The 18,523-nt window shown below is 36.6% G+C and overlaps 1 protein-coding gene across 9 annotated transcripts in view; it reads right to left on the reverse strand.

The window, feature by feature from the left end:
- Positions 1 to 18,523, reverse strand: part of ABCA9 (ATP binding cassette subfamily A member 9) — an 81,353-nt gene that overhangs the window by 55,879 nt on the left and 6,951 nt on the right. For 4 of the 9 annotated variants that reach the window (XR_010110710.1, XM_034942788.3, XM_063599355.1 and 1 more), the window contains 5 exons: positions 14,367 to 14,475; positions 12,641 to 12,848; positions 8,568 to 8,732; positions 7,892 to 7,995; positions 6,884 to 7,110 (listed from right to left, as the gene is read on the reverse strand). Coding sequence is in view for 8 of the 9 variants with exons in the window: in XM_034942788.3 (XP_034798679.3) it covers positions 6,884 to 7,110; positions 7,892 to 7,995; positions 8,568 to 8,732; positions 12,641 to 12,848; positions 14,367 to 14,475 (813 nt within the window). In the remaining variant the exon portion in view is untranslated. Of the gene's footprint in view, positions 1 to 6,883; positions 7,111 to 7,891; positions 7,996 to 8,567; positions 8,733 to 12,640; positions 12,849 to 14,366; positions 14,476 to 14,875; positions 15,068 to 18,523 lie in introns of those variants that run through there. The other 5 variants (XM_063599360.1, XM_063599359.1, XM_063599358.1 and 2 more) reach the window with 3 other exon arrangements.

The raw sequence follows: 18,523 nt of genomic DNA on the forward strand, positions 1-18,523 counted from the left end.
CCAACGACACTATGAAGAAACTGCATCAACTAATGTGCAAAATAACCAGCCAGCATCATGATGACGGGATCAAATTCACACATAACAATATTAACGTTAAATGTAAATGGGCTAAATGCCCCAATTAAAAGACACAGATGCCAGTATCCAATTTGCCGAATTGGATAAAGAGTCAAGACCCATTTGTGTGCTGTATTCAAGAGACCCATCTCAGGTGCAAAGACACACATAGGCTCAAAATAAAGGAATGAAGGAATATTTACCAAGTAAATGGAAAGAAAAAAAAAAAAAAGCAGAGGTTGCAATCCTAGTCTCTGATAAAACAGATTTTAAACCAACAAAGATTAAAAAAAGACAAAGAAGGCCATTACATAATGGTAAAGGGATCAATGCAACAAGAAGAGATAAGTATCCTAAATATATAGGCACCCAATACAGGAGCACCCAGATTCATAAAGCAAGTTCTTAGAGACCTACAAACACACTTAGACTCTGACACAATAATAATGGGAGACTTTAACACCCCACTGTCAAAATTAGACAGATCAATGTGACAGAAAATTAACAAGGATATTTAGGACTTGAACTTAGCTATGGACCAAGCAGACCTAATAGATATCTACAGAACTCTCCACCCAAAATCAACAGAATATACTTTCTTCTCAGCACCACATAGCACTTATTCTAAAATCGACTACATAATCGGAAGTAAAACACTCCTCAGAAAATGCAAAAGAACAGAAATCATAACAAACAGTTTCTCAGACCACAGTGCAATCAAATAAGAACTCAGGATTAAGAAATTCACTCAAAACTGCACAACTACATGGAAACTGAACGACCTGCTCCTGAATGACTACTGGGTAAATAACAAAATAAAGGCAGAAATAAATAAGTTTTTTGAAATCAATGAGAACAAAGACACAACATACCAGAATCTCTGGGACACAGCTAAAGCAGTGTTTAGAGGAAAATTAATAGCACTAAATGCCCACAGGAGAAAACAGGAAAGGTCTAAAATTGATACCCTAACATCACAATTAAAAGAACTGGAGAAGCAAGAGCAAACAAATTCAAAAGCTATCAGGAGACACAAAATAACTAAGATCAGAGCAGAACTGAAGGGGATAGAGACATGAAAAACCCTTCAAAAAAAATCAACGAATCCAGGAGCTGTTTTTTTTTTAAAGATTAACAAAATAGATAGACTTCTAGTCAGACTAATAAAGAAGAAAAGAGAGAAGAATCAAATAGATACAACAAAAAATGATAAAGGGGATATCACCACTGATCCCACAGAAATACAAACTACCATCGGAGAATACAATAAACACCTCTACGCAAATAAACTAGAAAATCTAGAAGAAATGGATAAATTCCTGGACACCTACAACCTCCCAAGACTAAACCAGGAAGAAGTTGAATCCCTGAATTGACCAATAACAAGTTCTGAATTGAGGCCATAATTAATAGCCTACCAACCAAAAAAAGCTCAGGACCAAACAGATTCACAGCTGAATTCTACCAGAAGTACAAAGGGGAGCTGGTACCATTCATTCTGAAACTATTCCAAACAATAGAAAAAGAGGGACTCCTCCCTAACTCATTTTATGAGGCCAGCATCATCCTGATACCAAAACCTGGCAGAGACACAATAAAAAAAGAAAATTTCAGGCCAATATTCCTGATGAACATTGATGCAAAAATCCTCAATAAAATACTGGCAAACGGAATCCAGCAGCACATCAAAAAGTTTATCCACCATGATCAACTTGGCTTCATCCCCGGGATGCAAGGCAGGTTCAACATATGCAAATCAATAAATGTAATCCATCATATAAACAGAACCAGTCACAAAAACCACATGATTATCTCAAGAGATGCAGAAAATGCCTTCAATAAAGTTCAACACCCCTTCATGCTAAAAACAGTCAATAAACTAGGTATTTATGCAACATATCTCAAAATAATAACAACTATTTATGACAAACCCGTAGCCAATATCATACTGAATGGGCAAAAGCAGAAACATTCTCTTTGAAAACCAGCACAAGACAAGGACGCCCTCTCTCACCACTCCTATTCAACATAGTATTGGAAGTTCTGGCCAGCACAATCAGGCAAGAGAAAGAAATAAACGGTATTCAAATAGGAGGAAATGAAGTCAAATTGTCTCTGTTTGCAGACGACATGATTGTATATTTAGAAATCTCCATCGTCTCAGCCCAAAAACTCCTTAAGTTGATAAGCAACTTCAGCAAAGTCTCAGGATACAAAATCAATGTGCAACAATCACAAACATTCCTATACACCAATAATAGACAGACTGCCAAATCATTAGTGAACTCCCATTCACAATTGCTACAAAGAGAATAAAATACCTAGGAATACAACTTACAAGGGATACTAAGGACCTCTTCAAGGAGAACTACAAATAACTGCTCAAGGAAATAAAAGAGGACACAAACAAATGGAAAAACATTCCATGCTCATGGATAGGAAGAATCAATATTGTGAAAATGGCCATACTGTCCAAAGTAATTTATAGATTCAATGCTACTCCCATCAAGCTACCATTGACTTTCTTCATAGAATTAGAAAAAACTACTTTAAATTTCATATGGAACCAAAAAAGAGCCCACATAGCCAAGACAATCCTAGGCAAAAAGAACAAAGCTGGAGGCATCACACTATTTGACTTCAAACTGTACTGAAAGGCCACAGTAACTAAAACAGCATGGTACTGGTACCAAAACAGATATATAGACAAATGGAGAGCCCTCAGAAATAACACTGCACATCTATAGCCATCTGATCTTTGACAAACGTGACAATAACAACAAATAGGGAAAGGATTCCCTATTTAATAAATGATGTTGGGAAAACTGGCTAGCCAAATGCAGAAAACAGAAACTGGACCCCTTCCTTACACCTTATACAAAAATTAACTCAAGATGGATTAAAGACTTGAACATAAGATCTAAAGCCTTAAAAACCCTAGAAGAAAACCTAGGCAATACCATTAGGATATAGCCATAGGCAAAGATTTCATGACTAAAACACTGAAAGAAATAGCAACAAAAGCAAAAATTGACAAATGGGATCTAATCAAACTAAAGAGCTTCTGCAGAGCAAAGGAAACTATCATCAGAGTGAACAGGCAACCTACAGAATGGGAGAAAGTTTTTGCAGTCTATCCATCTGACAAAGGTCTACTATCCAGAATCTACAAGGAACTTAAACAAATTTACAATAAAAAAACTAACAACCCATCAAAAAGTGGGCAAAGGATATGAACAGACACTTCTCAAAAAGAAGACACTTACGCAGCCAACAAACATATGAAAAAAATCTCATCATCACTAGTCATTAGAGAAATACAAATCAAAACCACAATGAGATACCATCTCACACCAGTTAGAATGGTGATCATTAAAAAGTCAGGAAACAACAGATGCTTGAGAGGATGTGGAGAAATAGGAATGCTTTTATATTGTTGGTGGGAGTGTAAATTAATTCAACCATTGTGGAAGACAGTGTGGCAATTCCTCAAGGATCTAGAACTAGAAATACCATTTGACCCAGCAATCCCATTACTGGGTATATATGCTAAGGATCATAAATCATTCTACTATAAAGACACATGCACACGTATATTTATTGCAGCACTATTCACAATGGCAAAGACTTGGAACCAACCCAATGCCCATAAATGCTAGACTGGATTTAAAAAATGTGGCACATATACACCATGGAATATATGCAGCCATAAAAAAGAACGAGTTCATGTCATTTGCAGAGACATGCATGAAGCTGGAAAACATCATTCTCAGCAAACTATCACAGGAACAGAACACCAAACACCGCATGTTCTCACTCAAAAGTGAGAGTTGAACAATGAGAACATATGGGCACAGGGAGAGGAACATCACACACTGGGACCTTTCAGGGAGTAGGGAGCAAGGGGAGAGATAGCATTAGGAGAAATATCTAATGCATGTGGGGCTTAAAACTTAGATGAAAGGTTGATGGTTGCAGCAAACCACCATGGCACATGTATACCTATGTAACAAACCTGCACATTCTGCACATGTATCCCAGAACTTAAAGTATGATAAAAAATGTAAAAGAAATTCCTAATTTGCAAATTGTACAAAAACAGCTGATAGATTACCAATCCCCAATATAGATAATTAGATATAGATACACATTTATACATACCCACAGGACACAGATAGATACAGACATATAGACGAATATGAAGATATCTTTTCCCTTACTATCAATGCCAAATAAACAGGAAGAAAGTTCTTTAAAGGAGAAAGAGAAAAAGCTTTCTAATCACAGATCTGAGTTAGTTCCAGTTTCTCCTGCTACATTGTAACTATATAATCCTGAGAGGCAGTTATTTAATCTCTTCAAACTTCAGGTTTTTCTGGTGGAAAACAGGAAAATTAAATGAAATTATTTATTTTATGGGTTTAATATGGCAACTGGCTTATAGTGTGTCCACAATGAACAGTTAGTTTTTATTTAAAGTAGAAAATGCCATCATGTTTTGGGATGGCTTATTTTTAATGGCTAATTGTAATAACTCCCTTTGCACAGTACACTTTCATTCATCTGAAATTGTTCATCTATATTCTATAAACTCTCCTTAGTTCCACTTAAATGCTGTACAAGTAAAATGCCTTAGGCTTTTCTTATGAGAGGAAAAAAAATGCCCCGATTTTTAATCCTTTCTCACTGGATTATTATTTTTAAAATCATCTTGGTTATTTTTCTATAATTCTTTGTATATCATTTTTTAAAAAATAGGCTGGGGTGGCGGCTCACACCTGTAATCCCAGCACTTTGGGAGGCTGAGGCAGGTGGATCACTTGAGGTCAGGAGTTCAAGACCAGCCTGGCCAACACAGTGAAACTCTGTCTCTACTAAAAGTACAAAGATTAGTCGGGCGTGGTGGCACTCGCCTGTAGTCACAACTACTAGGGAGGTTGAGGCAGAAGAATCACTTGAACCCGGGAGGTGGAGGTTGCAGTGAGCCAAGATCACGCCACTGCACTCCAGCCTGGGTGACAGAGCAAGACTCTGTCTCAAAAAAATAAAAATAAAAAAAGAAAGAAAGAAATTATCTATCTATCTATCTATCTATCTTGACCAAATTTTTTTAGTACTGAGTTAACTCAATTTTGATACAGAAAAGGACATCGGAGAAAAACTTTCATCCTAAACCAAAGAAGTAATTCATCTTCTCCACTTCTCCACCCGGTGTATTGAACACTTGTGTAGAAAATCACATAAACTTTATTTTTTTCTACTCAGTAATGTCTAATATTCTTTGAAAGCCTATGTAGCATATGCCCAGAACCCTTATATGCATTCTACATATCTTATTTAACACGGAGACAATATCACAGTGTGTAAAGGGCAAATTCAAGATTCAAGCCATTTCTTTCTGACTCCAGAACTCAGGCTTTTACTGCATCTGTCTCTAATGCATCACTTGGCTAAACTCTTGAAACTATCTTGCCATTAATTGACAATTCAACCCTTGTTTCCTAACTTGCCTCTACTGTCCTCTCTGGCCATAAAGCTCCCCATATCTCCATCAACTGACACTTAATATTGAGTGTTTATTCTTAACCACCATGTAAAACATTTTAGATACATTTCTTTCTTTTAATTCTCAGGACCAATGAGAGGTACATATTATTATCCACGTTTTACAGAAGAGAAAACTGAAGTTTAAAGAGTTTAAGTAATTTTCCAAGATGGTAGCTACTGAATGCTGAGATGGAGAAAACCCGTGGCTTCTTGCCTCCCAGGCTTACCACAGTGCTCTACGGCCTCAGCTAAAATATCTCAATGTTTAAAGAACATAAAAGGTTTTCTTTTTGCTCAGTGTCATAAAAGTGATGACTCATCCAACACTGGGTCAAAAATCAATCACCATTCCTAACATAAGGTATCTGAAACATGTATTTTACTGAATATTGGAAACCTCACGTGTTTGTGTATTTGGGTTCACCCATATATGGTAACTAGTGACCAAGTAATCATCTGGCGCCCTGAGTATTGGCAAACATCTACAGGATAAGGCTGTCTTTAAGTCAAATAAATTTGGAAAGTTTCAAGTCACCAAGTCTGCATGGTCATCTGCTCAACTCATTTATAAACATACTACTTTATGAAAGCGGCAACATTTGTATTGCTTTAGAGATCTAAGACAGCAGTCCCCAACCTTTTTGGCACCAGGGACCAGTTTCATGAAAGACAGTTTTTCCACAAACAGGAGTGGGGAGATGGTTTTGGGATGATGCATGTGGATTACATTTATTGTGCACTTTATTTCTATTATTATTACATTGTAATATATAATGAAATAATTATACAACTTACCACAATGTAGAATCAGTAGGAACCCTGAGCTTGTTTTCCTGCAACTAGATCCCATCTGGGGGTGATGGGAGACAGTGACAGATCATCAGGCATTGGATACTCATAAAGAGCCCGCAACCTAGATCTCTTGAGTGACAGATCATCAGGCATTGGATACTCATAAGGAGCCCGCAACCTAGATCTCTCACATACACAGTTCACAATAGAGTTTGAGCTTCTGTGATACTCTAATAACGCAGCTATTCTGACAGGAGGTGGAGCTCAGGTGGTAATGTGAGCAATAGGGAGTGGCTGTAAATATAGACGAAGCTTTGCTCACTTGCCTGCCACTCACCTCCTGCTATGTGGCCTGGTACCTAACTGGCCACGGACCAGTAGCAGTCTGTGGCCTGGGGCTTGGGGACCCCTGGTCTAAGGAGTCAACCAGCTAAGTTGTTCTGTTTGTTTATGCTGCATAATGGATTGGAGTCATATGATTTACCAGAATGCTGACTCTCGGAGTCCCATCATTGTCATCAATGACGTAATGTATTGTCTTTCTTGTGTAACATTGACTGATACATAGTATATAAATGTAGAAAAAGAAATAATGCAAAAGAAAATGAAAAAATCAGTTGCAACTCCTCCTTGGGCAACAAAAGGTAATATCTTCATATGTACACCAGTAACTGACATCAGCTGTTCCATCACTGAATGATTTGTTGTGATCTGAAGAAAGATATCAATGAACAAATTGTTATCATCAATCTAATTCCAACCTTAGGCTTTTTCTCTAAATTATAAGGAATCATGTACATTCTACATTTATGTATTTTATGTTTATATGCCCTTCATGATCTGGCCCCTTGTGGTTCCTGGAACACTTTAGGTTTTGTCGTGACTCCTTAGAACATCATCAACCTCACTGGACAAAACGCTACTCCTGTTTTAAGACTAGCTGAAATGTCACTTCAATTAGCAAATTTTCCCTGATGTTTCTTATCAGAGTATATCCTGCTTCATTGTTTGCCTAGTACACCATTTTAAATTCCATGATAGAATCAGGCATGGTGGCATGGTCTGTAATCCCAGCTACTTGGGAGGCTGAGGTAGGAGGATCACTTGAGCCCAGAAGTTTGGGGGCTGCAGTGAGCTATAATCATGTCTGTGAATAGCCACTGCATTCCAGCCTGGGCAACAGAGTAAAACTTTGTCTCTAAGAAAAACAAAGTTAAAAATAAGAAATTCTATGATAGAATCTAAACTCTTCTTATGACTATATATCCATGTTTCTATCTCCCCCTATACCAGTATCCCTGGAGAAAAATGCCTGTGTTCTACTTATTTTCTGATCCCCAGTACTTAGTACAATGGTTTTATTATGGAAGTTGTTCTGTATATTGTGCCTTATTAATGAAGTGAATAAATGATAGAATAGGATAATCCATTAAATCACCATCCAGCAAAATTCAAATGCAATGTGGTTAGATTCCTTTAACTTTATACTCACTTCTATGATAGCAGCATTAATGGCAGCTTGAAAAGCTACAAAGCCTTTCTCCCAGAACTCTGAACCTTCACACTTCATTTTTTCATTCACTGCTTGACAGTGAGCTTTAGAAGAAGAACACATCCATTATTACGGAATGATACAATCTTGGCTACAGAAAAAAACAAAATTTCAAATGCTTCAAAATGCAAAGTCCATGATAATATAGTGGATGGTAAGTCTTCTCAGTTGAGAGTTGCAGAGCACACCCAAAGGGAATATAGCAGAATTACTTTACGAATATTTTTAAGACCAGTTCTCAAAGATTTTTCATTATATTTTATAATTCTTTCCATTGGTCAAGATTGCTTTCCTTGAGCTTGGATCTTCTGTTGCTTACGTCAAGAAAGCACTAAACTTTAAGAAAATGTTTGTGAATCAATAAGCAAGATCATTTTGTTCAGGTGTTTTTTCAGGAGCAACTTAGAAATAATAGTAAATATAATTTCTTAATAAAACAATGTACTTAAGCACATAAGCTTCATTTAATAAATATGAATCTCCTTTATGTTCAGAAATTAAAGGTGTATGTTGTGGTTGTATATGTTTGTGTAGTTTCACCTCTGCTATCAGGTATGCCCCCTTTGTGGCTACTGATACAATAGCAAAAAAAATTTTTTTCTTCTTCAAAAGTTACCTGAATGGTCTCTGTGCTCTTTCATCATGGGGATTCTATGTCCCCAAGAAAACTTCAAATGGTAGGAGAAGGTATCAGTAAAGATGACTCTCACTGCGTCTATTGAATAGTTCAAATCCAATTCATCCATGCTTTTTTCATCAGGCCACCCCATGATTGTTCTTCCTGCCATGTGAAGAAAACAAAAGAAATAGTTAAGCAAGAAAATCTCTACCTGGCCATATTCAATTATGTTGAGGTTATTTTATGTTAAAGCTATTCCTTCCTAAAGGCAGTGCTGGGCCTAAATAAGACATGGAGGGGAGAGGGGTGGGAATTTCTGATGTTCTAGATAAAATCAGAAATTTATGGCAAACATTTGTATTGCAAATATAACTTACCCTTCCAAATAAATCATTTAAACAATGTATCATTCTGTTCTTACATTGCTATAAGAAAATACCGAGACTGGGTGATTTATAAAGAAAAGAAGTTTAATTGACTCACAGTTCCCTATGACTGGGGAAGCCTCAGGAAACTTACAATCATAGCAGAAGGTACCTCTTTCCAGGGAGGCAGGAGAGAGAATGAGTGCAAGCAGGGGAAATGCCAGATGCTTATAAAACCATCAGACTTCATGAGAACTCACTCACTTTCATGAGAATAGCATGGGAGAAACCACCCCCATAATCCAATCACTTTCCACTAGGTCCCTCCCTTGACTCATGGGGATTGTGGGGATTATGGGGATTACAATTCAAGATAAAATTTTGGGTGGAGACACAGCCAAACCATATCAAACAATAATTTAAGGCACAATGAATTTCAAAAAATTATTGCTATTGGAAATTCCAATGGTATTGGAAATAATCATTGGTATTGGTACTGGTATAAATATTGATATTGGAAATACCAATACATCAATTTAAATTCATATACAAACAAACCTATCTAAAGTTGGAATATATGCTGCAATTATAGTACACATCTTCATTTGGAAGTGATGTCAATGTAGCCAAATTTCCAAAGACAGAATAAAACTGTTGCATTTAGATAGTGTTTCCTTAAGAGACTTTGTTTATTCTAAAATATGTAGTGTAAATGGCTGACTGTTACTGATCTAACCCAGGCCATTTAACCCATATAAGCGCACCCTCCTGGTGCAATTCAGCAAGTTCTTTTGTCCTCCGTATTTCCTACAATCCAGCAGCTAGATCCAGAGGCTTAACCAGACTCAGGTCTAATCCTTTTTTGCCAGCCGATAGGTGTTGATGTGTTGTTTTATGAGAGGCTTATAATTTCTAGTTGTTTCTCTTTTTGAGATATTCCAGCTGTTGACCCTCAGTGCCTAGGTCCATTAATTCAATGGGAGTTTCAAAATGGTGATGTTTTATTTCTATCATTTCTTTTTCATCTACTAATATAAAACATTTATAAAATAATATTTTCCATTATCTATTTGGTTGTGCAATAGTTCACGTGGGATATGTGCTTGTATTTTCTCTTTATTTGCTATTTTCCATAATAAGAACTCATTACAATAGGCTGAGTATCTCTTATCACACACTTGAGACAAGAAGTATTTTGGGTTTCAATTTCTTTTCGGATTTTATAATATTTTCATACACGTAATAAGAAATCTTGAGGATGCAACCCAAGTCTAAATGTGAAATTCATTTATGTTTCACATACACTTTATACACATTGCCTGAAGGCGATTTTATACTATATATATATAGTATAAAATTTTATATATATATATATAATTGTTGTTGTTTGTTGGTTTGTGTTTTTGAGATGGCCTTTCACTCTGTCACTGAGGCTGGAGTGCAGTGGCACGATCTCGGCTCACTGCAACCTTCACCTCCTGAGTGCAGGTGATTCTCCTGCCTCAGACTCCCAAGTAGCTGAGATTACAGGCACATGCCACCACACCCAGCTAATTTTTGTATTTTTAGTAGAGATGGGGTGTCACCATGTTGGCCAGGTTAGAACTCCTGACCTAAGATGATCCGCCCACCTTGGCCTCCCAAAGTGCTGGAATTACAGCACGCTCAGCCTATACAATATTTTAAATGATTTTGTGCATAAAACAAAGTTTTTACTGCGTTTTCACTGTGACCGATCACATGAGGTGTATTGGTCTGTTTGCACACTGCTATAAAGACATACCCAAGACTGGGTGATTTATAAAGGAAAGAGGTTTAATTGGCTCACAGTTCTGCATGGCTGGGTGAAGCAGGAAATATAAGAAAAACAAGTTAAGAGAAAACAAGTCCTTCCCTGACCAGGCTGACTCACTCCAAAGTCCAGCTGGAGCTATGATAACATTATCTGCAAGGCCAGGCAGGGGCCCCAGAGAAATGGATTCCAAGAGCAGGGAGGAGAAAAACAAGTTCTTATCAGTCTCTGCCTGAAATTCTCTCCCCATGCTATCATTCTTTGTTCTGCTCTTATAATTACTTTTGTAACTATTTCTGCAAGTTTGCAAGGATTTTGTAAGTTCCTGTTTTCCCATTTGTGCAGGATGGCAAAGGTCACAAGACATGCCTAAGTTGCAAAACCTGTCACAGTTTGATTAACTGCCTTTGTTGTGTTCTCACTTTCCCCATCCTGCAAATTTCACGCCACTGGCTAGCCACCCCACTTCAGTTGCATGAATAAAAGTCAAGCCCTGTCTTTGTTCGTGGCTCAGCCTCTGGATATTAATCTGCTGGGCCAGTGGCCACCTAAATAAAATCCTCCTGTTCCACCCATATGGTCTTTCTGGTCTCCTGATTCCTGCAACATGGGGAGACCTCAGGACACTTACAATCATGGCAGATGGGGAAGCAGGCACCTTCACAATGTGGCAGGAGAGACAGGAAGCAAAGGGGGGAAAACCCCTTATAAAATCATCAGATCTTGTGAGAACTCACTATCATGAGAACAGCATGGGGGAAATTGCTCCCATGATCCAATCACTTCCCTCCCTCAAAACATGGAGATTACAGGTCCCTTCCTCTACATGTGGGGATTACAATTCAAGATGAGATTTGGGTGTGGACACAGAGTCAAACCTATCATGAGGTCAGGTGTGGAATATTCCACTTATGCATCATGTCAGGCTCAAAAGGCTTCAGATTTTGGTGCATTTCTGATTTTGGGTTTTAGAATTAGGGGTGCTCAACCTGTATCATCCTCTAACGGTAAAATGGTTAGTTATATTTTTCATTTAATAACTTGACGAAAGCATGGACTTACGCCACATTGGCTGCTGAGTTCTTTCGGCATAACCGATCAGGTCTTGATGGCTCTCTAAGCTATCTGGAATGACAAGGTTCTTCACCTTGTAAATGTCCTGCCCTAGACCTTCTCTTCCATAGTGTGACTCCCAAGTTTTAAGGACACATGGGTGAGAGAATGAGACTATTCCATACTTACTTATTTGGTCTATCACACTTTACACATTTAACAGCTTCAATAGCATTCCAAAACTATACTAGTAATAAAATTTCTGAATATGGTTTCAGTTGCGATTCTCAAATTGGCCCTCTCTGCTTTCTGGTGGGTAAGTATGAACTCTTAAAGAAGTTTCTTCAGGACCATCAGATACCTTATTGTTTCTCTTTGTTCTCTTCCTACACCCAGAGGAAAAACCACGCCAATCTTGTGGCTTTTAGAGCTTTGTGTCCCACCCACATATATACTTTGTGGTACAAGGAAACATGTCACCTCTTTTCATTGTAAATATTGCCCATGGGTTTTCAAAATGATGTATAGTTTCTCTCTTAATATGTATGTATTTGAAAAATCATGCTGTCACTACAGTCCAATGTTTCCAGAATCTTTTCACAAACATACATTTAAATAACCCTGGACTATCTCATTTTGATATGTACAATTATGAAGATAACCCTTTTAATATGGAATTTCCTAAATGGGACACTAGTGAACAAACTACAAAAAATTTTGAGACTTGGAAGGAATATACGTTAATGTTGTTAATAAACTCTAGAAACTTGAACATTCAACATAATTTATGAAGGAAATCTCAAAATGAATTTGTGCCTTTTGCAAATAAGGAAATTACTATGAACAACCAGGGAACATACCTTTTAGGAATGGGGCTGAAGCCACTTTGTTCATTATCTCTTGGGTAGTTTTGGATTCAGGTGCAAATGCAATAACATAATTAGTATCATTAAAACTATCTACACGTCCCAGATCCATTGAAGACATTTGAGGAGTGTCATGAACTTGATGTAAATTGGAGAAAAATAGGTACAGAAACAGTACCAGAAGAAATGAAAAGAGCCATTCCTATATAGCAATAAGAGAAAAAGGAAGCAAACTGGTAGATGTTATACCACAGATCAATCATCCACAAACAGTTTGAAATACTTAATTCTGTTATTTGGCTTGCATTCCATTTGTTCTTTCTCCTAGTTTTTAAATATCCTGATTTTCTTTGTCCATTAATCTGCATATATTAAAATATGCACATTGTCTACCAAGACAGAATTGTAACATCAATTCCAGTTATAATTGAGAATCTAAGTTTACCACACTCTAGTGCAAGTGATAAAGCCTGGATTACTTTATGAATGGCCCAACAGTTTAGTCATGTTAAAATTTTAGTGACAGTGATAAATAAATAGTAGGTGATGTGGAATAGGTAACTAGCTTCCATGAACAGGAGCAAGATCATATTTTTACCTTCTGTTGCTGGTATGTGGAAGAAGATAGTCCCAAAATGTTGCTCATAAAAAAACAAAGTTTTTTTGAATGTGGTCATCGTGACCACATTCGGGAATTGGAAATACAGCACAATGCAATTGAAACCCAGTGATAAGAACCTAGTTAATTATTTAGTTATGATACTACACATAAGTCCTTTTTAAAAGAGTTATATGTCATCTTCATCATATGATCCTTTTTTAGCTATGTGTGTTGGTCTATATCTGTTTCTATCTTAATAGAAAAATAAATATAATGTTTATATAAAAAAGAGCTAAAAGTTTAAAGGTAAAACATCTATGTAGGGCGGGATCACAACTTTTACATTTATATAATCTTTTCCCTATGCAGGAATTGTTGTATACTTTATTCCCTGCCTATCCAAGCATTCAATACATATTTGTTGCATGAACACACACACACACACACACACACACACACACACGTTCATAAGATCAGATGTTAATATAAGTTTTGAACTATGAGTATTCTATGGGTGATTTTATTATATTTTTCTGAGTTTACTAAATTTTTTGCACAAAGCACATCTAATCATTCTTATGATCAGAAGAAAATAAGTACTATTTTAATAGAAGTAAAAGGTCACAATACTATTTTCCCATTTATTTACATGATTATTATTTCTTTCAAACAGGCATTGTCTGTGTCTATAATGACATTGTGTAGAAGTGCTACAATTTGCCTTTTCATTGTTTGTTAGATTTTGGATTCCCTGCTTCTTTTTTACTTTGTCCCTGAACTTCTATACAAATACGTTCATGAGATTCAAATGAGCTCAGCGGTTAAGAATTGTTATCTCTGAAGTATAAAGATATGGCTTTATTTTTCAAGGAGTTTCTGAATATGAATTTTTAAAAAAATGCCTCTAGTAAGACATAAAACAATAATACATAATGTAATTTGAAAAAATAAATTTTACCTAAACAAATAGCAAAGCCCAGAATTTGAAAAAAAAATCTAGCTTGTTAATTAGACTACACGTATGTGCAATATTAAATAATGAAAACAAAGTGTTTATGTTGCATGATAAAATACTTTTTCATCCTCTAAATATGAGAACACATAGACTCTGAAGCATACCAACAAGGTCTGTCTTTTCATTCTCCATTTTTTGAGACAGTTCTTGCAGAGAAGAGCCCACGTTTGCTGACCCACGCTCATGCATCTCTTGCTCATTTTGCCCTGTTTCCTTTAAAAAGACAGAAAAAAAATGAAGTACATGTGAAGGTCTAAAGTAGAAAACATTGTGCAATCAAACATAAAAGAAACATTGTAACAGCTGTTTCCAGTTGCATTCCTGGAGAAGAAGAAAGCCAAAAGGCTAAAATAAAAACATATGAGGAAATGTTTAAACTCAATATTGAAAGAAATAAGAATTAAAACAACTATCAGATATCATTTCTCCATCATTGGATTGAGAAAATTCAGAAGAGTGAATAGTGTCGATCGTTGCTATCTCCTCAACTGTGGGTGTTGTTAAATTGTCTAATGGGGAAAAAGGAACTTTCCGCCTTGTTGTTGGGGGTACAAACTAACCCAGTCACATGGGTGATTCATTACTAATTCATTACTACTTAGCAATATCCTACCATCAATCAGTTCTGCTCCTGGATATGCAGCCCATGGAGATTCTCACATGGGGTCATGAGGGGACCAGTGCAAGGATGTTCTTTATAATGTAGATTATTGTGGCATGGTGTTAATAAAACAAATTTTGATGGATACAGTCCAAAGATTACTATGTAGGATTCAGGAGCACTGGATTGGCACACACCCATCCACATGAAGACATCTTTAAAATATAGCTCCAGTTCAAAGGAAGAAAGAAAGAAAAAGAAAAGATTGAGCATTAGGTCAAAATATCATTGATATCAATTCACATTACATGTGATACACATTTTCCAAAAATATTCAGGAGCTAAAGGATCACCATCCCTAATACAATAAAAAGGTTATCTTTGGAAGTGGGAAATAAGAATGGAGGTTGGGTGAAAAGTGGGAATTGGAAATTAAAGAAAATAAGTAACCAAAACAAGATAGGAGCTTTGTTTGAATCAATTATTTTGTGTGCCACGAACTTAAGAGATTGATTAACTTTTACCCGGGACATCATGTCCAGCTACCAAGAAAAAATTATGGGCTGCATAAGGTGGCTCATGCCTGTAATCCCAGCACTTTGGGAGGCTGAGGCAGGAGGATTGCTTGAAGCCAGGAGTTAGAGACTGGCCTGGGCAACAAAGTGAGACCCCATCTCTATTTTTAAAAAATCAAAAAATTAGCTGGACATGGTCCCTGTAGTCCCAGCTACCAGCTACTTGGGAGGTTGAGGCAGAAGATTGCTTGAGCCCAACAAGATTGAGGCTGCAGTGAATCATCTTCATGCTACTGTACTACAGCCTGGGTGACAGAGAGAGACTCTGTCTCAAAAACAAATAGAAAAAATTATAACACATACTAGAAGGTAAAAAAAAACCCAACAGTATAAGGAGAGAAAGTATCAGAATCAGACTCAGATGTGGCAGAAATGTTGCAATTATTAGACTAGGAATTTGAAACAACTATGATTAAAATACTAAGGGCTTCAATGGATAAAGTAGACAATATGTAACGTGGGAGAAAAAAAAGTCCACACCTGTTTCTCTGTATAAAACACTTCTGATAACAAATGCTTGGGTTTTCCCCACAAAGAAATTCTCCAGTTCTCTGTGGACACCAACTGGGTGACCTAAAATTCAATTCACTTCAATTCTGATACTGTCTACTTGGAGTTACAGCAGATCCCACAGATTAAGGACTCAGTCCCAAAAGACTGCCCCCCACTTCAGATGCCAGGCACAAGCCTGGGTCTTTTGTACTTCTGACTGACTGGCTATATATTAGGGGTTCCCATAACCCGCTCCTTGGGTTTGATAATTTGCTAGAGTAGCTCACAGAACTCAGAAAAACAGTCTAATTGCAATTACCAGTTTATTACAAAGGATAAAACTCAGCAACAGCCAAATAGAAAATATGCATATGGCAGAGTGTGCAGGACAGGACACTGAGCTTCCATTAACTCTCTGGGTGCACCACATTCCCAGCACCTTGAGATGTTCACCAAACTAGAAGTTCCCCAAACTCCTTCAGTTAGGGCTTTTGTGGAGACTTCTTTACATGGGCATGATTAATAAAATCATTGGCCATTGGAGATTAACTCGAACTCAATCTCCTCTCCTCTTCCTGGACATCTGGGGATGGGGCTGAAACCTTCTAATCACATGGGTGATTCCCTGGCAACCAGTCCTATCCTGAAGCAATCTAGGGGATTTCAGCCATCAGATATCTCATTAACATGAAGATACTCATTTCACTTCAGAGATTCCTGGTCTTAGAAGCTCTGTGTCAGGAACAGGGACCAAATATTATAACTAACGCTATTCCCATCACCCCTATGACTCAGGAAATTACAAGGGTTTTAGAAGTTTTGTGCCAAAACTAGGGGGCAGAGACAAAATATATATTTCTTATAATGCTGCATCATGCAGGAACGATGGGCAAGGTAAGAAAGGAGATAAAACTTCTAAGAGAGAACCAAAAATAAATGCCTAATATTAAAAAATACTATCAGAAATGAAGAATGCCTTTGATCTTTGATGAGCTTATTAGTAGACTACACACAGCTGAGAAAAGAATCCAAAACTTTTCGAAAAGAAAACAAAAAAAGACTGAAGAAAAAAACAGAGCAGAATATTTAAGAACTATGGGACAATTGAAAATGTGTAACATATGCCTAATGGGAATACCAAAAAGAGAGAAAGAAAGGAACAGAAGAAATACTTTAAACAGTAATGACTGAGAATTTCCCCAGATAACGGCTAGACACCCAACCTTAGATTCAGGAAGGTCAGAGAACACCAAGCAGAATATTTGCTCAAACAACTACACCAAGAAATATCATTTTCAAACTACAGAAAATCAAAGATAAAGAAAAAAATCTTCAAGAAGCCAGAGGAAGAAAACATCTTTTCTATAGAGGAGCAAAAATAAGAATTTTATCTAACTTTTCTTCAGAAATTATGGAAACAAGAAGAGAATAAAGTATTTAATGTGCTCAGAGAATAAACCCACCAACTTAGCATTCTACCCTTAGTAGAATGTACTCTGTGATATTAACCTCAAAAGATGAAAGAGAAGTACTTTCTCAGACAAACAAAAAATGAGAGAATTTGTTGCCAGTAGACCTGCCTTGCAAAAATATGAAAAGAAGTTATTTCAAAAGAAGTAAAGTGATATGTCACAAATTTATATATAAGCCTGGGCACAGTGGCTCATGCCTGCAATTACAACACTTTGGGAGGCTAAGGTAAGAGAATGGCTTGAGCCCAGAAGTTCAAGACCAGCCTGGGCAACATAGGGAGACCCTGTCTCTACAAAAACAAAATTATTTAAATTAGTGAGGCATGATGGCTTATGCCTGAGGCCCCAGCTACTAAGGAGGCTGAGGTAGAAAGGATCACTTGGGCCTGAGAGGTGGAGGCTGCAGTGAGCTGTGATGGTGACCCCGCACTCCAGCCTGGGCAAAGAGTGAGACCCTCTCTCAAAAAAAAAAAAAAAGAAAAGAAAATTCAGATTTACATAAAGAAAAAGCATGAGAGAAAGAAAGAATAAGTGAAGGTACAATAAAAACTTTTTCTTATTTTTAATTGATTTGAAACATAATAGAAAATAATAGCAATGTATTCAATTGTGTATACTTATGTTTATATATGTATATAATGCCATATATACAATATATGTATTACATTCATATATAATGTTCCTGTATGCTTATCTGTAAGTGAAATGAATGACAGTAATGATATGAGGGGCAGGAGGGAGAGGAATTGGGGTTATTTTGTTATTATAAGATACGCTACCAATTAAGTGGTATAGTGTTATTCGAAAGTTGACTTGGATTAATTGTAAATATATATTGCAAACTCTAAGGATTTAATTTGCTTTTCTTTTGGAAAATCCATGAAAGAAAGTAAAAACAAAAAACAAACAAAAAAAATGAGTCTAAATGAATGATAATCTAAGAAAGAAGGAAAAATGAAATTATATTAAATGCTCAATTAAAACCACAAAAGGCAGAAAAAATGTAGACCAAAAATAGAATTGAAGACTAGAACAAAGGCAATAAATAGAAAATGGTAACAAATTTGGTAGATACTAATCCAATATGTCAATAATCACTTTGATCATCAATGGTCTAAATG

The sequence above is a fragment of the Pan paniscus genome, chromosome 19, assembly GCF_029289425.2.
Source record: "Pan paniscus chromosome 19, NHGRI_mPanPan1-v2.0_pri, whole genome shotgun sequence".
Taxonomy (NCBI): domain Eukaryota; kingdom Metazoa; phylum Chordata; class Mammalia; order Primates; family Hominidae; genus Pan; species Pan paniscus.